The 22,985-nt window shown below is 36.3% G+C and overlaps 1 protein-coding gene across 1 annotated transcript in view; it reads right to left on the bottom strand.

Moving 5' to 3' along the window:
* Positions 1-22,985, bottom strand: part of Fgf10 (fibroblast growth factor 10) — a 77,042-nt gene that overhangs the window by 6,879 nt on the left and 47,178 nt on the right. Inside the window, exon 2 of the mRNA NM_012951.2 lies at positions 3,183-3,286. Within this exon, the coding sequence (NP_037083.1) occupies positions 3,183-3,286 (104 nt within the window). The remainder of the gene's footprint in view (positions 1-3,182; positions 3,287-22,985) is intronic.

The raw sequence follows: 22,985 nt of genomic DNA, 5'->3' as shown, positions 1-22,985 counted from the left end.
CAACAGAAAACTCAGAACATAGAGAGTATTACTTAAAGAACGACTACTGAAAATGAAAGGAATGGACATTTATGGGGATAAATGAACAGAAGGAAACATTCAACGACAATAGATACAAAGAAGATTTCACCAATCACTCATGTGTTTGCTCAGCACAGGCTTATGTAATCAATCGAAATCATTTCAGAAATAATAATATGTAGATTTATACTAGCATGCACTCGGTTTTTAGCAGTGTACTCTTTAGATGCTTGGTTCTTATATGGGCTAGAAGCAAAGAACATGTTTTCTAATGGAGTTACTGGGAGGTAGATAAGTTTGTGCATCATAATGCTCTGGAAACCGAGTGGATCTAGATGTTGTGTGTATAGTGAGAAAGATGGCTAACTCAGCCTTTTTGAAGATCATAACCCGTTAGTAGAAGGTTGGCAGCAAGCAGGCCAATGGTAGAAATACCAGATGATGGTCATTTCAGACAGTGAGCCTCTCGAGGCAATATCTAGGTAATATGGTAATATGATAGAGTCCCCGGGCAACAAGTTCAAATGAACAGGTTGAATGAAGAGACTTATAGAGAATATACCACAAAGCACAGGAGGTCTGTCCATAGGAGGGAATGGGAAACTGATAAGAAAATGTCACTTGTTTTATGTCACAGTTCATTTGAGAGTGGGTTATTACTCTCTTGATGCCACACTGTAAAATAGCATGTTTTACGTTAAAATTGGTTTCATTTTTCCCGCAATTTAAATTGTGTACTTTTACTGTCTTAAGCTAACTTACATCAGATGAGTCTGCACTATGTTGGCCTTGGCTCTTTAAAGAGTATATGAATACACTCTTACGTACCGACTCTGATACCGTGGAACAAGAGGGACCTTTAGTTTAGGTGATAGAAAAATTATATGCAGATTTGTTTGTTGTTGTTGTTGGTGGTGGTGGTGGTAATATTGGTTGTGTGTGTGTGTGTATTGTGTGTGGGGGCATGCATGTGTGTGTATAAGCAGGTGGGCAACTGTGGGAGTCATCATTTTCCTACCATATGAGTTCTGGCGAGTGAACCCAGGTTGTTAGATTTGGGAGAATGCACATCTACTTGCTAAGCCATCTGGCAAGGCTCTAAACATGCTTAATGAAAACAAAAGCAAAAACACTATTTTCTCAAAAGTGGTAAGAATTTAAAGCCCTAAATAGAGCTATTATAAAAAAAGTTTTATTGCCTTTTTAGGCTTCTTGTTGGAATAATATGCAATGAAGAAATTGAATTAAAATTCCTGTGGCCCTCATACCAGGATTTGTCCTGGTATGACTGGCTTGCCATTTGACAGTAGAGCTGATATGAATAAAGGATAAAGTTAGACCATTTCTAGACTTATGGTTCTCAACTCACAACCAACAACACAGATAGCAGCTGGCATCTTATTGAGTACATAAACCCTTAGTACTGGCCTTAGACTCTGAATCAGACAGTATGGGCCTGCCTGGGTCCCATCATTATGTTATGTAACAAAGCCTCACACTCATTATGAAGCTTACTCAAGTTTAAGAACTACTGACCACCCTTATGCTAATTACATATTTGAAGTTAATTTTTTGATAACTATGAAAAATGTAAAAGTGTACATATCTTGCCAGAAAAAGATGAGGTTATAAAATACCTGTGTCAGATGTTACTACATATCCTCCAAAATTACAGTTAACAGTTTATGTATCTATGTTCCATGTATCGCTGTATGGTGGAATTCAGAAAAATTTAAATTCATGTAGTGGTTGTTTTTAGCTCGGGGATCAAATCTACAGGGCATATTCATAGTCATTAATTGTCCTGTTTGAATTATATTTAAAATGGCAAATAAGTGATTGAAGCAAAGTTCTGAGGTCATCACAAGGTCACTGTACTAATACTGGTCTTCTTTTATAATAAAAACTAGGTAACTATTTCTGTATATTATTAAAATATTGAAGTCAAAGCTTGTGTCCTCTGTCTCTCTGTCTCGCTCTGTATCTCTCTCTCTCTCTCTCTCTCTCTCTCAGTGTGTGTGTGTGTGTGTGTGTGTGTGTGTGTGTGTGTGTGTGTGGGCATTCATATGAATGAAGGATTTGTTTTGCTTTCTTTGGGAACAAGTTCTCCTATGTATCCACACTGGTATAGAATATGTGATCTTCCTACTCAGCCTTCCAAGTGCTGTGATCACAATTGTACAACACCATATGTCATTCTACACTTCCTTACATCCTTGGGAGTTAGGGTAACCAGCATCACTCTATACTTCTTCCTTATAATCCTTGGGAGGCAGGCCAATCAGAATCTGGCACAGAATAGCCAGCCACATGTTTAACTAAGACATTTCTCCTAAAAGTCTAAATAGCATATTGGCATACTGTGTATAATTCTGTTTCAATTATGAATGTGATTTTAATTCCAAATAATTATTATTTTGTGTGAGATTTCAGTCAAAAAGACTTTTTCTAAATGAATTGGATGTGAATTTGAAGAGGTAATATTCAAAGTACTTACACTTATGGAAACACGTATCAGTCTATCAGTCTATCCAAGGCCATATGAGGACCCTACTAAGTGTCTGCTCTTATTATATATATATTTTATAGAATTAGACCCTACTGTGAAGATAGTACTTTGTCTTTACATAACGTCTATAATGTTCATGTATAATTAAAATTAATCACCAATACCTAAGTATGTGCAATTCTAGGGTTCATAGAATAGCCTGGAAGATTATGGAATCTCTTGACTTGTTTCATTATCTATGATTTTAACAAAGCACACAGCATCTGAGCCATGGTTTTCTCTTTAGCTATGGCAGACACTTGTAGTGCACGATGTTCTATTCCATCCAAGTCCTTTGTTTTAAGGGATTCTTCTCCAAGTTGTCATCTCTCATCCCTACACTATTTCATCCAGATGCTTCCGTGAAAGGCTGAATGGGCTGCAGTTATGAGCATTCACAAATGTCAGTAGTGGCCCGTGTAGTAGACTCATCGGCAAACCATTCAAGAGATTATAGAGTTGAACAAGCTGTTTGCCAGCCCTTGAGATGCTGCGAATCCTATTAGTAGCGATCAAATGACAGCAAAAGCATTCAGTGTCTTCTCCAGGAAACCATCCAAATCTCTGGTACGAACAGTACAATGTGTTTTGAAAACAAAGTCAGACTACTTACTGAGCCATAGAGTTTCCCCTTCTTGTTCATGGCTAAGTAATAGTTGCTGTTAATGGCTTTGACGGCAACAACTCCGATTTCCACTGATGTTATCTCTAGGATACCTAAAACACACAATTACAAAGGTGAGCTGGAAAGAGTCATTGTGTTTAGTTGGGAGAAAGTAAGAAATCAAAAGAAATGATAAAGTACTTTTTACATTATCCTCAAGGCAAAAGACAAGCAATGGGATAACCAAAACTCTTGAATGTGTTAAAAACCCCAGCGAGTATAGGGAACCTTAGTAGTGAGGCTTTGAGAGGCTGCCCCCGCCAGTTGGACTCTGAGCATGTACAGGCGAATGCTGTTTTAATTAAAATGCTTCCTTTGCAACCTCTGCATTTTCAGCCCCATAAATATTGAAACTACTCTACTCTGCTTAGATTTTTACAAAAACTTATCAGAGCCTACATCTGTACTATGGTATTAAATTAAATCCATAGCATATGTCAATGATCTGTCAGATTTACCTCAATCTGTAAAAACAATGGTAAACTATTTTTCCTTTGTAGCACATTTAGATAAACTAAATCCCTTGGCTGCATTTAACTGATAAATTTATTTCTTTGACCAATGTGTTGACATTCTGAGGTACAGAGAGGTACAGTCTTGGCATCCATACCATATTACAAAAGCAGATACAATACCCTAGGTTCAGGGATTACTGTTTTGTTTTTCTAGAAAGAAGGAAAAATGGACAGAAGTAGTAGCTAGCAAGCAGGACCATTTTTAAAAGGATGGATTTATGTATGAAAAGATGATATTCTTTGAAAAGTTTGTAGCATATGTGGGAAAAGTAATTTGATCCAGAATGCAAAAGCCCACCCATTTTGCCTAAGAAGATCCCAGAATAAAAATGACTTCATTACTTTTAATAGAGCTTGCTCGGGCTGGTTGAGCAGTATGGTGAGGAGAATGTGGCACTGGAAATGGGGGTAATGTGTATTTGGCTTCTAACTCTATTCTACTGGTAAATGCCCACACAAGCCAACAGACTGCCCCATGTCTCAGCATCATTTGAAAAGTGGCCAACATAACATTTCTCACAGAAACTTGCTGTGAAGACTGTACTCAAACAATGATTAGAATTTGTTCAGATTTCAGGGCTTTGGTTAGTATGAGAGGCAAGTTATTTCCTAATAGTTCTGGTTTGGAACTTCTTTCCAAAGTTAGGAAACTTTCCATATATCAGATAAACCCCCAGCGACTTAACCAAATAATATGGAAGGAAATCATAAGTTCCCGTATATTGTGTATCACCTAACATGACATACACCATCTTCAACGTAGTATATAATGTGTGTCCTCAGAATTTTTTTTCCACAGGGAACAAATGGCTTATATTCAGGACATGAGTGGTTTTTCTCCTTTTCTTTTCCAAGTTAATCTGCTGGAAGCTAGAAGAAATGCTAGAACTACTAAGTTGACACTAAAAGAGACTTGAGCAGAAAACCTCTATAAATGTGTAGAGAAAGTGTCTAACCTCACACAGCACAATCTTCATTAACATAACATCCCACTGTATTTTCAAGGGCAGATTATGAGGTGTATTTGAGACATTGTTTGCACCATTAATATTTCTTATCTTGTTACAGGATATTTGAATCTGTTTCTAGTTAGAGTGCAGCTCAGTCCTTAGCACACATCTTTAATCCCTCTGGGGACAAACCCTAGTATTCACCTTTAATCCCAAACATTGAAGGTAAAGCTAGTTTGTAGGAGGAACCACCCATGTTTGACAGAGATGTCAAATTGAGTGGATGAACAAGTGATGGATCAGAGAAAGATTTGACAGAATAAGATATCCCAACTCTCATAAAAAGAGAGAGGAAAGGGAAGCAACTTAAGGGAGAGACAGACAGTACAGAAAGAAGAGAGTACAGTAGAGAAATACAGTACAGCTCACAATAGTTCCGTAGGGTTAAGAAGGAGAGTAGAGCAGCTCAGAGAGGGAGGAGAAGGCAGTTCTACCAGGAGAGTTTTACAGGGACAGATTGAAGAGAGAACGAGCTAGACACAGGTGAAGACAGAATGAGCCAGAGAGTGAGAAGGAGCCAGAAGATTAGAAAAGATTGCTAGAGTTAGTTTGAGGCCTAGCAGAGCAATTCAGGTGAGAAAAAATGTCAAATTGAGTAAGTCACCTGGTAGAGGAGTCTACCAGAACGTCTGATTTGAACCAGCCAGCTAGAGTTCAGAAAGGACAAGGAAGGGTGAGCTTATTCAGCAACGAGTCTCAGAGGCTGAAAACATTCTGAGCCTGGATTAGATTGTATTGTACAGAGGCCAGAAGCTTCCAGAACTAGGCCTAGCAGATGGAGGTAGTCAGCCTCCCAGACAACAGTGAATAAAATTTACTTTTTCATTACCCTATGCTGGCGGTTGCCCTCATGGTATGCACACATATTCATTTGAACAATTTAAAAAGTGCTGTCTTGCAATTAGTTACTACAGTATCTATAACTTTTCATCAAGGGGATAATGCCATTTTTGCTGTCAGTTATAGATTAGAAAATGAATGATAAAGGTGCATATGATAGCTCACATACAAGGTCAAGACGAGTCCAGTCCTGTGGCTTCTTTTCTCTCCATGTCTGGTTATTTCCCTTTTTCCTTCTCTTTCTCTTTTCTACAATGGGTTTCTATAGAAACCATTTAGCAATATAACTCATTAAATGACAACATGCTATTCTCCCAGTGATATTGGGGTGCCACTTGGGAAAATATCAGAGTTTCAGAGGGGGAAAAAAACCCTTAATAAACTCGTGACAAAGAAGATACTGTGCAGGAAGTGGCATTCCAATGTAATGTAAAAATATTTAAGATGTTATGCCTCCAAAAAGAGGGTGCAAAGTATCAGTAAACCGTGAGATATTTCACATGTCTTCTAGTGAGACAGGAAATTGATAGAAAAGAGAAGCAGGAAGAATGGTTTTAACAAACAATAAAGCAGACTTTATGAAGGATAAGCAGTAGGCTGAAGTTATGCTGAACAGAGGAAGCAACATTGTATGAATATCATCAAATCCTTGGCTTGCTGTTAGGAGACTCAGAGTCTGCTAAGATACACATGGGGCTCTTTGTGTTTTACCTCACAAGGGAACTGAATATTTAAAGGACTGACCCGCTTTTTTCCCTTTACAGCTAGTTTGGGCAAGCATATAAATATTTACTTTTAAGCATTTTAAATCTGAAACATTAAAATGTACATATTTAAGGGCCATCACATGATGCTAAAATATATGTGAATTACTTGATGTTTACATCAAAATAAATTTGTCTATATCTTCAAAGGAGGTTTACTGTTCTTTCAAAATAGAAAGAGGGAAGACTTAGGTGATTTAATACCACTTTGAGTTCTGAATGTAAGTCTAGGTTGTTCCACAGGTCACTAATTCATAATTTGAAAGCTTTGTATGACACAGACAGTGGCTGCATTTATTGAATGTGGACAGTTCTTTGGGAGGAACCAAGTCTGTAGGTGTCTCTGCTTTTACATATGTAAATTATACAGATCATTTTTGGAAAGGAACTCCAGAATTTTTTGAGGTTGGTTACATCAGCAGCTATTACATTTTAATGTGTCTACTTTGACATAAAATGCAATGCCATTTGAAAGAGCCTCCTCTTTAAGAGTGAGTGAAATACCCTTAAAAGTGAGTATGCACTTTTTGAAATCCAGATGACACTACAATTATTTCAGATTTAAAAGCTATTAAAACTATATAGACATCCACACAAATGGCTCACTGGTAAAGGTATCAATTCCCAAGCATGAGGACAATTAAAATAACAGATACTTTTTTAGTTCTAATCAATATTTTGAAATATGTCATATTTAGTATTAAAATTTTAACCTTCTAAAGTTAAATCCCTCCCTCTTTTCCATTAATTGTAGAGTCTCAAACTAATCTAGTATATGCTAACACGGAAGAACATCTTGGTCACCATCACTTTTCTGTTGTGTACATCAGGGCTTGGGAAGCCACACGTTATGTGTGAAGAATGTCATGGTTATTCATTTGGTCTTCTAAGAATCACATTAGGACTCATCTCCTCCATAATTCCTCCTCATTGAGGAACCATAATAAACACATGTCATTCATAATATCCACTTGGTATGTAGTCATTGAGTGCCAAAAGAGAATCAATGACGGGTTGGGAATTTAGCTCAGTGGTTGAGTGCTTGACTAGCAAGCACAAGGCCCTGGGTTCAGTACCCAGCTCCAAAAAAAAAAAAAGAAAAGAAAAAAAAAAGAGAGAATCAATGACTGTGTATGGCAAAATGGGAGCATTTCTGAAATCTAAAATTTTTGTTTCGGCTAGGAGTCGTATTTGTGAAATTATGAATCTACAAGTTCATATCTCAATAAAACAAAAATGAAAATAAAGCAAAACATCAAAATGAATTCAAAGAAAAAATGAATTATAAGATATATTTGATATCAGTTATAGGTAAATTATTATAGATCTAAAGGGTTTTTATAAATTTTAAATGTATCTTCAACTATTAGTTAATATAATTATAAGTAGAGGAATTTTGAACATGGTATTGAAAGGTAATTTTTCATGTAGGGTCTTTCACTTAAGCAATATTCATTTTTTTGGCCAATAGAAGACAACAAAATAATATATTTGTATGTAACCATTGAGCATATATCTCTAGTTCCCTTAAATTCATTTAAAAATAATAGGTAACACAAATAAACCTATTTTAAAGGCCCTTCATGGCCTTTGTACTAATTCCCAATTAATTTAACAAAATATATCAGATTTAAGCATTGTGCTATTTGCATACTGGAAAAAGCTTGGGCAAAATTATGTAAATTAGTTGTTTTAAATATAGTTGATTTGATGTTTTGATCCAAATCCTTTACTCTTTCTCCATTGTTAGGCTTTGCTGAATAAAACTACTATTAGTAATGTACCAAAGGCTTAGATAGCGTCATGAGGGTGATGTAGGTTTTTATGATGACATTTATGGCTAAATAGAGACCCAAGGTTGGGGTAGGTTCCTGTGGTACATACATACATTCATGGGTACATACACAGAGAGACCTGAACTAATCTGTTCCTCTTTACCATGTGATGCCTCAAGGAGGCTTTGACAGATGTCCATATCTTAATATTGAACTTTCTGTCCTCTGGAATGGTGAGTTGAATAAACCTTTATTCATTACATGGTATACAGTTTCTGGTATTTTTTCATAGCAACAGAAGAGGTGCTAAGACAGTCTCTATTCTTCCTTTAAAAATCTCAGTTCCCTTTCTCATAGAGTTGCCCCCGGTTCCCATGATGCTTCTCTCCCTTATTGTGACTGTCTGAATAGTTGGCCTATTGTCTGGAGTCAGACTCCAGTGCCATTAATGATCACATGACAATCATAAAAAAATCATTCAGAGCCTGTAAAGTAAAAAACTCTCTCCAAAATCATGGATGTTATGTGTCATCAATATATTCCATAAATATTTGGTATCAAAAAAAGATCAAAAGGATTATTGCAGTCTACTTAAGAAGGAGAGCTGGACATATTAGTGCCTGTTAATTTACTACCAGTTTTAAACTTGTCTAGGTTTTAATCAAAATAAAATATCATTCATCTTGGAGTCACATCTGTCACATTGGAGTACAAGCACTCTAAAATTTATTCTGCCTACAGTAGTAATGAGAACACATTTTTGTCCTGTCTGAGATAATGTATTAGGCTAATTCAATAATTTAGCTTAATTTCTTTTGAAAAAATGTCCAAGTAATCACTATGTTAAGTGTAGCTAAAAATAGTATATGTATGATATTAATTTTTTTGGTTTTTTGTTTTCTTTTTTTCTATTTGTTTGTTTGTTTTTAGTTCGCTTCTCCTTCCCTTAATTCATGTCTCTACTTACCACATGTTTTAAAGGGTCACATTTTAGGTCATGAAACTTGGAAGGGCACTTTGTGAAGGGAATTACGTAATAGCTACACAAAAGCAGAAGAGCCAGGCTTTCCCTCTCCGATGCTGGATAGCTAAGTAACACAGGTTCGTCAGTTACACTCCTGGAGTCTTAGGTTTTTTATTTGTTAATTCAGACAGAGTGCTAATATAGCTCACAGGACAGTCGGCATTTTAGGGAAAGGCTGGTAAATCTGTGTCCTGTCAGCTGAATCACGATGATCCCACATTAACTAATTTACCATAGTGGTCCCCAAAGTCAACCCTGTCTAGCAATCATCTGGACAGTGTGTTTGAACACAGATTGGTAGGTTCTTCTACTCTGTAGATCTAGGCTGGGACTTGGAATTAGATTTTCCAGCATGTTGATTTCCGAGGCAGTGTTAGCTCTACTAGTACAAGGACCACCCACTGCTCTACACATCACAACTCAGAGGCGGGGACAGCTTTGATGTACAAAAGCAAAGGCAAAACCATGTGGACAGAAGTAGAACCATCACAGGAAGAGAAACAAATAACCACAGCAGTTAACATCCCTGAAAAAGCTTTGGATGGTTGTGGACAGAAGAGCGCTGTCTTTTGCATAACAGGTGTGGGATTCCTGAGGTGTGGTTCTGAGGCTGGTTCAGTTCAACTGGGATTCATTTTATCCCCAGCCTTCAACCCAGAGTTGAAAGAATATGCTTTTTCTACAATGATCCCCTTTTCTTTTCAAGGAAGGACAGCACAGTGGACCAATGGTTAGTCTAAGTCTGAGCTATCTGGTACAGTTGTAGACATGGGCTTCCTGCTCTGCAGAATGCAGCCCAGCTATTTTGTTTTTCTATCTGTCCCTGTGCCTTCCAAAACACTGGACACTTACTTAGAATTACAAGTAGAAATGAGTCCCAAATGAGAAAAATCATTACCAATATGCCATAAGGAGATATATATTTCCTACCTTGGTAAAGACCAAATGGCCTTTCACATTCTCACTTAGTAACTCAAGACAGAAAGAACTGAGCAATCAGCTTGATCTTAGGGATCAGAATGGAGGCCAATCTTAAAAGAATTATAAATTTAGGCCTGTATTTAATTAACTTGTAATTTCAAGAAAAAGTTTAAACCTTTGGTCTGGGGGATACTGCTCAGTGACAGAGAAAGTACCTAGTATTTTCCAGGTTTTGTGTTCCATACACAGCATCGAACACACACACATAACTTTAGTCAACCCACTGGCACTGACTTAGTATTTAATAATGTCAGAAATATTACCATGAAATCCAAACACAATTCTTTAACATTTTGAAGACCTGTTGACTTCTGTTTAAGACATTTCTTACAAATAAAACTTGACTCCAAGTCTTTGATGCCCATCAGTAGTCAACAAATACTTGGAGTTAGTGATCCAATGTGTCTTTTCACAGTCTCAGTTTGACATGTTTTTAGTTGTTTTGTCTCATTGGTTTTTCTGCTTTCCTTTCTGCTGCTGTGACAGATACTCTGATAGAAAGCGACTTTGAAGAAAAGGTTTTATTTGGCTTATGATTCCGGGTCATAGGCTGTGGTTTCATGGAGGTCAGGGCAAGAACTCAAACAATTAGTCACATTACACCCACAATCAAGAGCAAAGAAATTACATAAATGTATCCTTGCTTGCTTTCTCTCTTGTTCTCCCATGTCTTCTACTGTTTAGGAACCTCTTCTTTAGGGACTGGTGACTTTCTCAACAGCACAATAGAGTAGCTCTTTCTACATTAGTTAACAGTTAGACAATGTCCTCTGGACTTGTCCACAAGACAGCATGATCTAGGTAATGCCTTATTAAGTCTCTTCATAGTAAAGATAAAAAAACAACAACGAAAACAGACAAACAATCCTGAACATATTCTTATCTGAATAGGTCAGGAATAGCTCTTTATGAATTTGCAAGTGTTATATTTTGAAACTATCTTCTATTAGCATATATTCCTAGAAAGATACATATGGTATGTTTCCAGACCCGGGATTCACAGCGGGCTCTCTGTAACCATCCAAGTAAGTTCTAATATAAATTTACTTCACTAGCCAGGAAAGGATTGGTTGACCAACTAGGGTGAAGTAAGTGCCTAGAAGTGCGTGTGTGTGATTAACTGCTACTCCCAGTTGAAATGAGATCACACGGGGTGTGGCGTGGTGGGGAGAGTCCAAAGTACAGGTCAGGGGTTAAGACTTGTAGATACTTCCAGAAGAATCCATTAAAGTGGTGTCAGTCAAAACTATGAATAGAGTTTTACTTGACTTTGTACAAAAATATTTTCTGATACTGAAGTAAGTCTTTTCTAGGAAAAAAATATTGCCTACTTGCTTCACATTGTGGAGAAGACCTTGAGTGAATTCATATGTAACTTAGGTCTTTATCAAACATGGAAGGAAGAAAAAGTCTGCTATTCTGTGCAGGAAGTGTTCTCCTAAGCACAATTATCATAGCATTATTCCTTCCAGAGAAATCAATAAGTAATTCATGATCTTATAGCTGTGTTATGCATTAGTAGAAGCCAGAGGGCTCCTTAAGTTAGATCTACTGCAGTAAGGAGGCATTGGCAAGCATTAATTCTTATGTATTTTTTATGTCATAAAACTAAGCTATCAATTATTTTCAGAAATCTGTATGGAACCAAAGCCTGTGATAACTCTAAGCAAGGCGTGATCGTCACAGCCTCAAAATAAATAAAATATCACCAAATAAAAAAAATACTATCTGTGCTCTGTTTTGTTCCTTTTTAAAGTGAGAAGAACTGAAGGTAATTAAATCTCAAGGAAGGCTGTGCTTTAGCACATTGTAAAATCAGAGAAGAGCTTGGAGAAATGTAGAGAATGTCTGCTTCATATCTCTTCTCTTGTAGAAGAGATGACACCAGGGGATCCAGGGAGACTGAAGAGCTTATCCGAGCACCTGTAGAAAGGTCACTTAGGACCAGAAGTAAATCCTGAGTCTATATTCTTCCTGAGACTCCTGTAAACATTTATAAACTGTTGGAGGCCAGGCAAAGACTTCATATCGACTTTATGTTTTATAGACTAATTCATCTTGTTCATTACATAGAAACAATGCAGTCTATTTGACTCTGACCATTGCTTTTTATTTATAAATGGAGGAAAAAATTAAAGTTAACACAGAGTTAGATGAATTACTGCACGGAACAGTCCCATAAATTATCATTCTGTTAATACAGATATTTATCTTAAAGATAGCCTAATAAAATGTCTACCATTTATTACTTTTAAAGTAAATTTCCCTAATGTACCTAATTACAATATAGTATTTTTTCTCTTCTTGCCTTAATTAAAAGAAAAATGAGTCAGTAGAGCACATATTGATTTTCCCCCCACAAGAAAATCTTATTTCTTGTGTTGAAGAGTTCACAAGTCAAGTAAACATGGATGGTTCTAAGTAGTAAAATACTTAATATGGAACAAGTTTTAAGGGTTCAAACTCATGGCTCAAACACATGCATGTGTAATGAGTTTGACAGATTCTTACAACAATAGAAATTAGCCCTAAATTCTTTCTATGGCTACTTAGAAGTGCGAGTTTAGATTCAATTGTGCAATGTATTAACAGATTTTTCAAATTATAACTGTAACTTGACAAACTACATTCCCTTTGTAATTTATATGAAATACTCAGTTTGGTAATCCATGGTATTGGCCAATGAGACATTATGTCCCCTGTCTTAGGAAGTTCACGTCTCTCTGGAGAGAAGCAGGGGTGATTAGACTGAGTGTAGAAGTGATAGTCCCAAAGTCCATGGCGATGCTTTATATGTGTACAACCCAATGGCAAAGAAATCAGGGCTCTCTGGACAGAACCATGTGCTCATTTCTAACCACTACTAAAGTGTGGGCATTACTTTGCAGTGCCCGCTGGAGTGGGTACTTTCATATATTAATGTAAAGTGCTCGCTTGGTGCAATAGTTTGAAATCATATAAAGATAAAAGTTAGAGTAGCATGCACCACACATTCTAGAATAGATAGAGCTAGAGAGTAGCACTGGGCTGGGCAAAGTTCTAGGAATAAACCCTGTTCCTTTCACCACTCAGGAGGAAGAAGGACTGCTCCTTCTTCAAGGAGACTAGGTACCAGGATACAAATTTATGACTCAGTTCAGTAATTGTATATGGGATATAGAGTGTTTGGAAAAAGTGTTAAGATACCAACTGAACACACTTTTGTTGTTGCCATTACATCTTGGGTTAACAATCTGTAAAGAAATTCTTAGAAAGAGTGAATTCTACCTAACACATTATGAGCTCCTTATGTGGACAAAGAAAATAAATGAGCTTAGTATAGCATTTTATCAGAAAACCAATGCTGACATTGGTTGAAATCTGTATGTTTGTGAGAAACAAAGCTGCCCTTTCAGAAAAATCCAAGATTTCAAATGAAAACTAATGGACAAGGGGACAGGTTTACGGCATGTTGGGTACAAACAATTAGCAGAAGTGTTTAGGAAGGAATTCAATATGCAAAGAGGTCACTAAACAGAATGAACGTGTTTATACAGATGCTATGCTTACAACACTACGACCTGCAATGTTGAATGTAGTTTAAAGAAGTGTTATATGCATACACAACATACAGACACAGACGGGGGGAGGGGGAGAAACTGATCGATTTGAGGAAGTTTGAGCAACATTATAAGTGAAATGAGTTGAAAGCAACATTTAATAGTATTTAAAACATTTAGCTTGAATTATAATATTTCAGTTCCAGTTCCCACACACATAAAATATCACCAGGATAAGGAATCAGAAGACAAAAGAGATTAACAAGAAATCAAATTCAAAAAGTAATTAGAACAAAAGAGACTCTGAACAAAATAATCTAATTGTTGGACTTACTCTAATTGTGATATATATATATGTGTGTGTGTGTGTGTGTGTGTGTGTGTGTAATGTTATATATATATATATATATAAATATATATATATAAACATATTGAAACACTTGCATTTACTTCATTTGTATTTTATTCCAGAATGTTAAAACTTAAAAAAAAAACAATTAGAAAAACATATAAGCTAAAATTGTCTTAAATTTCATTTGGGTATCTCTAACTCAGCTGTGTGTTTAATAACCTCCAGCACTGGCCTGGGCTCTAGCTCCATGGTTGAATACCCACCTAGTATGTACAAGGTCCTGGGTTCAATTAGTATACATGTACACACAGGCATACATGTAAAGAACTACAATATTATATCATGAAAAATGCTTCAATTTACAGTTAGCTGTAAAGATGTAAATGTCTTCATCTTCAGAAACACTCTTTATTACATAATGTACATAGTACATTACAGAGAGGAATTTGGGTTGATTTGCTCAATCTTGACTGGCTGAAGTATTGTTAAGCAATTACATATTCAGGGAGAGGCATCGGTGTACTGTGATATATATTATTAATAGCTATAATTTGTGGTTCCATTACTAGCTGGGAAGACCAAAAATATTTGAAAAATTGTATCAGATTTCCAGTCCTGGTTTTTTAGGTTAGGTTTTAAAGTTTTGGAAATATCTACAAAATAGAATTGGTTGCCCAATGGCAAATGAACACATCTGAAAACATATAAACAGGTAAGTAACATTACACACACTGATTTACATATATGTGTGTGTATGTGTGTATTTACATATACACATATATATGCAATAACAATATTTTTAGAGGCCATGAATATGAAGGAGAATGAGGAGTGGTTGTGGGAGGGTTTGGAGAAAGGAAAGGGAAGGGAGAATGATTGTAATTATATTCTAATCTTGAAAATAATAGTAAAGAATTAAAAATAAAATAAGAACTAGCAGGCACCAAGAGCCTGGTAAATGCTCAATTTCTTTTTCAGTTGTGTTGCATTTCTCTTGTTAATTCTAGATCAGAATAAAAACTGGTGAGAACCTACGTATTTTAGTAAAAACACTGACCTACCCTACCCCAGTGAGGGTTGTTCTTGGATAAAAGTCAAAGTAATTTTGCTTTCACACAAGGAGCTTCCAAATGATATTTCAATGGATGAAAACTCAGGGTCCTTATCTAAATGTTAGAAGGGGATATATGTGTAGTTTTCAAGGTTTATGAAAGTAAGCGAAATGATTTTCACAGTTGTTGTTATTCAATGGACGGATAGACAGGTAGATTAATAGATACATGCACATTTGTCTTCCGCAAAAGAACAACCAGAAAACAACTTCAAATTCAAATTCAAAAAAACTAACCAAGACAATCAATTAAAATAGATTCAAAAAAAAAAGTTCAAAAAGTTCAAAAAGAAAAAAGAAAAAAGAAATCAGGGCAGATAATAGAAACAGAGGGAACAATCAATTGAACAATTTTTCTTATGGGTAGATTGCAACTATTGTGTAACTAAATGTCTTTCTGTTAGGCATAAGCTAGGCATCTACCATCGTGGGAACTTTTTTAGTATGTCGGTTTCAAGCTGTTTCACATCTCTGACCTTTGGCCACACAGCAGAGGCGAGAGTAGTGATGAAGAAAGAGGATAGCGAGCTCGCGTGGAGGTAAGAGGAAAGGTAGCTTTGCGGAAAGAACAGCACTCTTAAGGTCTTCTTACTGGCCTCATCTGGCACCCTTATTTCACACTGGCCTAGCAGTGCAGGGTCATGGAAGATACCCAAATATAGACTTGAGAGAACTTCATTAATCTGAAGAAAATGCTCAAGGGAAATATATGTTTATCAAACTCACTTTCCTTTAGATAGAAGAAAGAAGTATGATATCCTGGTTTCTGTCCTCCACAGTTCAATTCCGAAGTTCCACAGTAACACTATGTGAAAAGCGGGAGCCAGCATTTCCCTCTTTAATGGCCTGCAACTCTAAGAACAGTACTCAACAATGCTAAAACCGGAAGAACTACCATTGTCTTCTATGCACAGCGGTCTTGAGTCTATAGAAAAAATCCTCAGATAATTTTACATATGTGTGTATTTTACTCAAAAACAACAGACTGGTACCTTGAAAGACTTGCAGCACAGAGCAACCCCAAGAAAACCTCGTTGACACTCTGATGTTTAGTGCTTAAGACCCTTGTAGGAAACAAAAGAGCCACTTGTCCACTTCATGCTCTAGGAAAATAAAAGATAAAAAAGAACTGCTACTCTAAATGAGAATTATTGTACTCGGGGTTTTCTTACTAAATCCACTTGTTTCACTCATAAGCACCAACGACTACTCTGTCTCATGGCATAGTGCAGAGACCCGGAACGTTTATAAGAAGAGAATTCTGAAAGAGGTCATCTAAGCACAAAAGGCCAACATCCCAGCCCCAGTCCTGGATGTTCTTTTTCTGAGAAGCTTGGCCAGGGATGTGAAGGTAAGGAGGTCAGCTGCAAATATCCAAATATAAACAATTGTTTGTTGACCCTAAAACCCTGATGAGTGTTTTCTTCTTGAGTGCTTAACAGCTCTATGACATGGTGGCTGATCCTATCTTTCTTCCTCCAGTGAACAAACAGCCTTCTCATCCCTCTTTGCCTTCACAGTCATTCAACACTCTAACCCTGAAGAGGATGACAATGTCTTTCCTTTAGGTAGACTTAAAAGACTGGAGGAAGGACACAGCCATTTAACACCCCTCTTCCTCATTATCACCATCTCCTGCCTTTATTGTTTCTCCAACTCGCCAGTCCACAAAGACAGCCGCTAATGCTTACATTTGTGGTCCTGGGCTCTGTGATCTAATTGCCCAGGCTTCTGCCACATGTCTTGTCTAGCTACACAAACTTGATTTGCAGAAAGCAAGTCCGAGAGACATTTCCTTATATGTCTTCAGACTCAGACAGACTTTAAGGATTGTGTATGCTATATTGTTATATTTGTTCTCACTTTCAACTATCCTAAAACATATTGACCTCCATAAGGAATGGAGAGTGTCCTGCTTGTGGAATCTGATAGTTTTCCCTTTCCATTTCTCTGTGTTAGATGACTACTACATAAGCCACCCACAATGGAAAATCAGAGCTATACTGATACCAAAACTTACGTTAGCAAAATCTGTTAGGATAAGAGTAAAATATAAAATCAATTATTTTCTAATATCAATTATTTTCTAACAAGATAACTTTCCCAGAAAGATTTTATACTTTAGCCTTTACCGTACTCCTATCTGTGACAGCCTTATCTGTGTACATAAAATATTTTTAAATCAAAGAATAGGGTGCTCATAAGGAAAATTATTCAAGTAGATTCCTATCTGAAATAACTGGTCGACATATTTGAAGATTTATGCATGTAAACAATGCAAGTCATTGATTCCTCTTAGCTTTGTACAGACTAGTTTTTTATTATATCTGTCAAAGAAGATTTATCTCAAATTTGGTTGACATGTTGGATGCTAGCCTTTTAAGTTTTTTTTTTTTACCTCTACCAGAACCCAGTCACATGATAATCTAAATGTGAAAATATCACCAAATGAATATGCTTCCAGAAATATCTGATTTAAAATTTATGGATTAGACTTAAGTGGTTCAGTAAAATTTACCAGTCTCCAATACAAAGCAGCTGTTTTTAGTGCCATGCCAGGTGAAGGTTCCCAAGCCTTACGGATTGTTGGACAGAAGAGGCTAGCTCCAATTCGTCTCTAGATCTACTAAATCTGCGACTTGGCACAGGTTCTTTTCCTACAATAGCCATCGTGGCTTCTCACTGAGACATAGGGTTCCCAGGGCTTGTCTACAATAAGCCACATTGATAGTAGTTTCCTCTTGTGTTTCATAAGCTGGCCTTTTATATGTATGAACTCATCTATGACTCACTTATTTTAAATGTAGTTTTACTACTTCGCCCTTCATCTGGTAGTTGTTCCCGACCTCTAAATTGTTTAATGTGTCGGTAAATAACCTTTCAAAATTTCTAAAAGGCTTGCATTTTCAAAATCAAGTTAGCTAGAGGAGTGATATAAACAAGGTATTAGGAGACACTGGCAGGCGATACTTGTCTTTCTCAGCAGTGGTCTTAGGTTACAACTGAGAAAGCCTCCTCATTTTATCCCTGTGGCTTCAGCTACTCATAGGTCCTACTGTCTAATTAATCCTTACTTAATATTCATCTAGGTAAGTTTAACATGGATAGGAAGTTGGGTTTGTTAGCCATTCCACCTTTAATGTATGGGACATCTGGGAAATATCCAGTTTTAGAGCAGGTCCAAGCCTTTTGGCATTAACTACCTTTAAACATTAAGCTCTCACCAGGAGTTTGCCTCTGTTTCAGAAAATGAAAAGCATATTTGAAATATAAACACGAGTGTGCCACTAATATTGGTGGTAGTGATTGCAAGACTCATTCCTTTATTATAAGAGGGTCAGAGGGGAAAACCCTCTTGGATAAAACTTGTAGAACTAACTAACTTAAATGACTTGTTTTCCTAAAATATCTGCAAATGTATGTCTGTGAATTCAACAAGCAACACACAGTGAATGATACTGTTTGGCTTCAAGGCTATTGTACTTTTACTAAGAGAAATATATAGTCCTTATATAGTGATATAAAAATCTTATCTTACTCTTGGGAAACTACCTAAATTATAATTTAAATGTTAAAATTTTATAAGCTGTTAAAATTACATATTAGAAATTATTAAGTCAACTGATCAAACAGTTTTCATTTTTTTTTTGTAAAGGTTTTCATTAGTTTAAGTCCTTATTTGGCTGTTTTCTTTAGTCTTCAATCAAGCGTAGTGATTAGATTTTACATTCCTGTTGTTGATAATTAAAAGTGAGCTTGGGGGGAAACACGTTGTATAACTGCTCCTTGGTCAAATTATGGCAATGTGACTTCAGTCAAATGTTCGAATGGTAGACGGAGAAATGAACAAAAGGTAAGTGTGTTTGTTGTTTGTTTTCAGTTTGAGATTTAACTTAAAGATGTATCTGGGAGCCAAATTTACATTTTGGTCAGAACTCTGTAAGGATAGAAACTCTGGTAGACCAGATAGACCTTGAGATATTGAAAAGTTGATCTGTAGCTAGGATCATTCTGGAAATGCTTTTCTCCACTACAGTTTTCATTTTGGAGCCTTATTCAAAAATCTACATCCTTAGAAAATGTTTGTAAAATATCTACTAACACCCAAGTGACTATGCTCATATAACTTACATAATACACATTCATTAAAAAGTTGTCTTGGTAAAAAAACAAAAATAAAAAAACAGATACACTAAACAAAAGAAAATGTGGCTCTGTGTACTTTCAACCCAGAATTGTTTTTTTCTTAAGCAGTTTCCATTTTTGGTTCATTTATTTATTTCTTTTTCTAAAAACTACTGACATTTTTTTGAAAGTCTTTTGAAAGGTCACTTTGAAGACGCATACACTGTGTTGAGGGTGTAACATGTGCAATTAGGGCTCTTTTGGATCTGAAGCCTTGTCAGTTTCTCAGATGAATGACCATCTTCTAGCCCAGTTTTCAGCACCTTTTGTATCTGTGAGTTGGGAACAATGCTATTGATCCCATCTTGCTTGCAAAAACCATATGGAACTCAGGAGGAGATGTGGTTACTAGCCAAGCAACACAGAACCAAGGACCACCAAGAGTCACAGTCATGCAAGCATCATGCTAGGAGGAATGTAATTGAGTGCCATGTTATGGTTACCCAATACTTAGTGATTGGTTAATGTTTACAAGTGGACACTTTTGGGCTTGATCTGGAAACATCCAAGCTGTGTTCTGAATGTAGGTGCAGATGAATATAAATAATGAAAAACAGGAAAGAAAGATAAAGAAAAGAAAGAAAGAAAGAACAGAGAAAAAAAGAAAAGGAAGAAAATCTTACACATTCATTTGTAGCTTTACACCCCTCAAAAACAGCTACTGGAATCATGCCCATGGCATTTGTCCATTGTCGATGTAAACCACGTTTTACCAATGGGATAACACGAAGAAAAGCTGAGCATGTTTTCAGAGCCTTCTTTTTTCTTTTGGGTGGAACTCAATTGACAACAGTTCAACCTTGTCTTAGCAAACTGTAAAACTCCTAGTTTTGGAAAAGCTGGTTAACTTCTCATGGTCTGCTTTCTCATCTGTAAAATGAGAAGGTTGCCCCAGAGGTGAGTATCAAAGTTTTTCCCAGCTTTATAGTTCTGTGATCTAGGAACAAGAGCCAACGTTACAATTTGGGATTTGGCATCTGATTTTATTCGCCTAGTGCTATGTGCTGCTTACTTCATTAACCTCACATGTTGAATTTCCCCACGCTAACCTAGTATGGCTTTGTTGTTTCTCTTTTTAAGGAACTATGCTTACCCCCTTTGGCAACAAGAGGTGATTTTACAAGCACTTTTAACCCTACTTTGAAATGAAGGCAGTACTGGGTGGTACATGTCCCACTGCCCTCTAGTGGGTGAAACCACATATGGCTTAGATTGCTCGTGAGCTCGGTTGGGTAGTTTCTCTCAAACATTTTCACAAATCACCTGAAACAAAACCCTAATCTCTGCATTCCACACTTCCAGATGATGTAATAATCACCAGGAGATGATCAAATGATCAGACATTTTGTCTTAATGACACAGGGCAATGACTAATCTCCATCTCTAAAAGTCCACGTAGATTGTAAAAGCCCTTTAGACTTTCTACCAGGTTACACTTCAAATGTAGCTGTGTTTCCAGTCCTGTTCACAGCTAGTGTCCTACTTAGCACTAGTCTTAGAATCACATTTTATAGAACATCCTTTTAATAAGGATAGTTTAAGGAAGGCAAAGGAAAATTTACATTTAAGTCTTCGTGGGAATTGTATGATCACCCAACTACATGCCAAGTACAATTACATCATTCTAACGTGTTCATTAATTTATGACTAGAAGATTGTTCATGAGGATCAAGTAAGTTCTTATAGTTAGGTTATTATTTTAAGTTATGTTGTTTATTATTTTTTACTACAATAAACCGATTATGGAAAGTAAGCCATCTGACGCTACACTAATGTGTATTATATATGCTTACTTGTCTGGCTTTAATTTACTATTTTCCCTATTAACCATTTATGTTGTTAAAAGAAACAACTCTGTAAATTAATTTGGTAGACGATACTATTTAATATGAACACACTCATGTAATAATCTATATAAGTATTTATATGCTTGAATATGTAAACATCAGAATGTAATTTGTGACTGCTAATTATGAAAATTGCTTTATCAGAGATTGGAAAAACAAGAACAGTTCTATGACGTCATATCTTACTGACTAGAAGATGCAAACATGATAATAAAATGTGGATCATTTCTATGTAGCTGTTGGATATATTTGTAGAAGACTTATCTTTTCATGTTACTATACCCAATTCCAACATTTAAAATCAATTTCATCACCATTTCATTAATGCCCTCAGAAAGTTGTGATCTCATCACTACTAATTGGGTTCCTTATACTTTATACCTCTCATTTGTTATTCGTGTTAATTTAAACATTTAATTCCATCTCTCTCTCTCTATATATATATATATATATATGTATACATATAGATAGATAGATAGATAGATAGATATAGATATAGATATAGATATACAGATAGATACACACACACAATGTATTATGTCCATATATTATTTGTGTTCTCTAATTCTGGCATTATATTAGTATCTGAGACTTCAGATTTTGCAGCACTTTTGTGTTTCTGATTTTCACATTAGGCATGTTCAAGTTAAATTTCTTTTATTTATTTTGATTCAATAACACTAAAAATAATTAGTCCAAAATACTTAAGAAGATAAAAACAGCCCAGACTTCCAGATTCCCTCATTTGTTTTAACCACACTACTTTGTCTTCCCAGGCACTCTCCCTCCTCTCCTGAGAAAGGTGGCAGACGACCTCCTTCTGAGTTAGGTAATTGGGGAAGACTCTATGGAACAAATGAATCTTGGCTTTGAAGGTTTCCAAGTGGTTTAAGTTAAATCCTGCAATCTCCGTGCATTGTCTCTGTGACTTTTGTGGATTATGTAATCTTGATAAATCTGTGACTTTCAAACATAATCCGAGATAATAAGAGGACTTAGAACTCTGTCAAGAATTAAATGCCATGATACCTTCAAAGCACGAGGATCAAGGATGATACGTAGGTGGCATATGTTTTATTTATTTCTGAAGACAAGGTTTTCACTTAAGTTATGGTTTGTCCAATCTGAACTCTAGAGCGAAGAAGTGATATAGAAAAACAAAACAACAAAAACAAATGAACAACAACAACAAAAAAACAAAAACAAAAAAACAAATGCTTACTAACCCGTTTGCTGGGGAGTGAGCAAAGCAGGGTGGACATTTGGAAAAGAATCAAGGTGACCCTCCAATTTTCTCCCCTACTGCCTTCCTGGGCACTTGGTTCAAACAAGAAAACAGCTGTCACGGTAAGATGCAGTGACATCCTTATGACTGCACCACTGCAGAAGTTTTTGAATCTTTCCCAATGACAGAATTATCTTGGGCATTTGCTCATACATTATTAAAGCTTCTAAAACTGGTGAAGTCCATGCTCTCTCAGTGACCTCAACTGATGTAAAAATATCACACAGCTGTGGTACTGAAATGTAATAAAGTTAATAAATACTTAACGAAAGCAATTGTTGAATATTACTTAAGTAAAACTGTAGTCAATTGAACTGAGCAGAGTTGTAGAGGATAATTCCTATGAGAAGTAAGATTCAGGCCCCCGAAAATATGATAGAGTTTACAATTAGATATGCTATGTCAACTTACACACCTAGTTTTTAAAGTTAAGCAAAAAGTTCAGGACTGAGCAAGGCAACAGCCAAACCAATTGCAGAGGGGCAGGGTTAAGGAGAGGAAGCCACACCACCATTCATAAGAAG

This window comes from Rattus norvegicus, chromosome 2 (assembly GCF_036323735.1).
Source record: "Rattus norvegicus strain BN/NHsdMcwi chromosome 2, GRCr8, whole genome shotgun sequence".
NCBI lineage: Eukaryota > Metazoa > Chordata > Mammalia > Rodentia > Muridae > Rattus > Rattus norvegicus.
The sequence above is the reverse complement of the archived record's forward strand: the minus strand, read 5'-3'. Positions and strand labels throughout refer to the sequence as shown.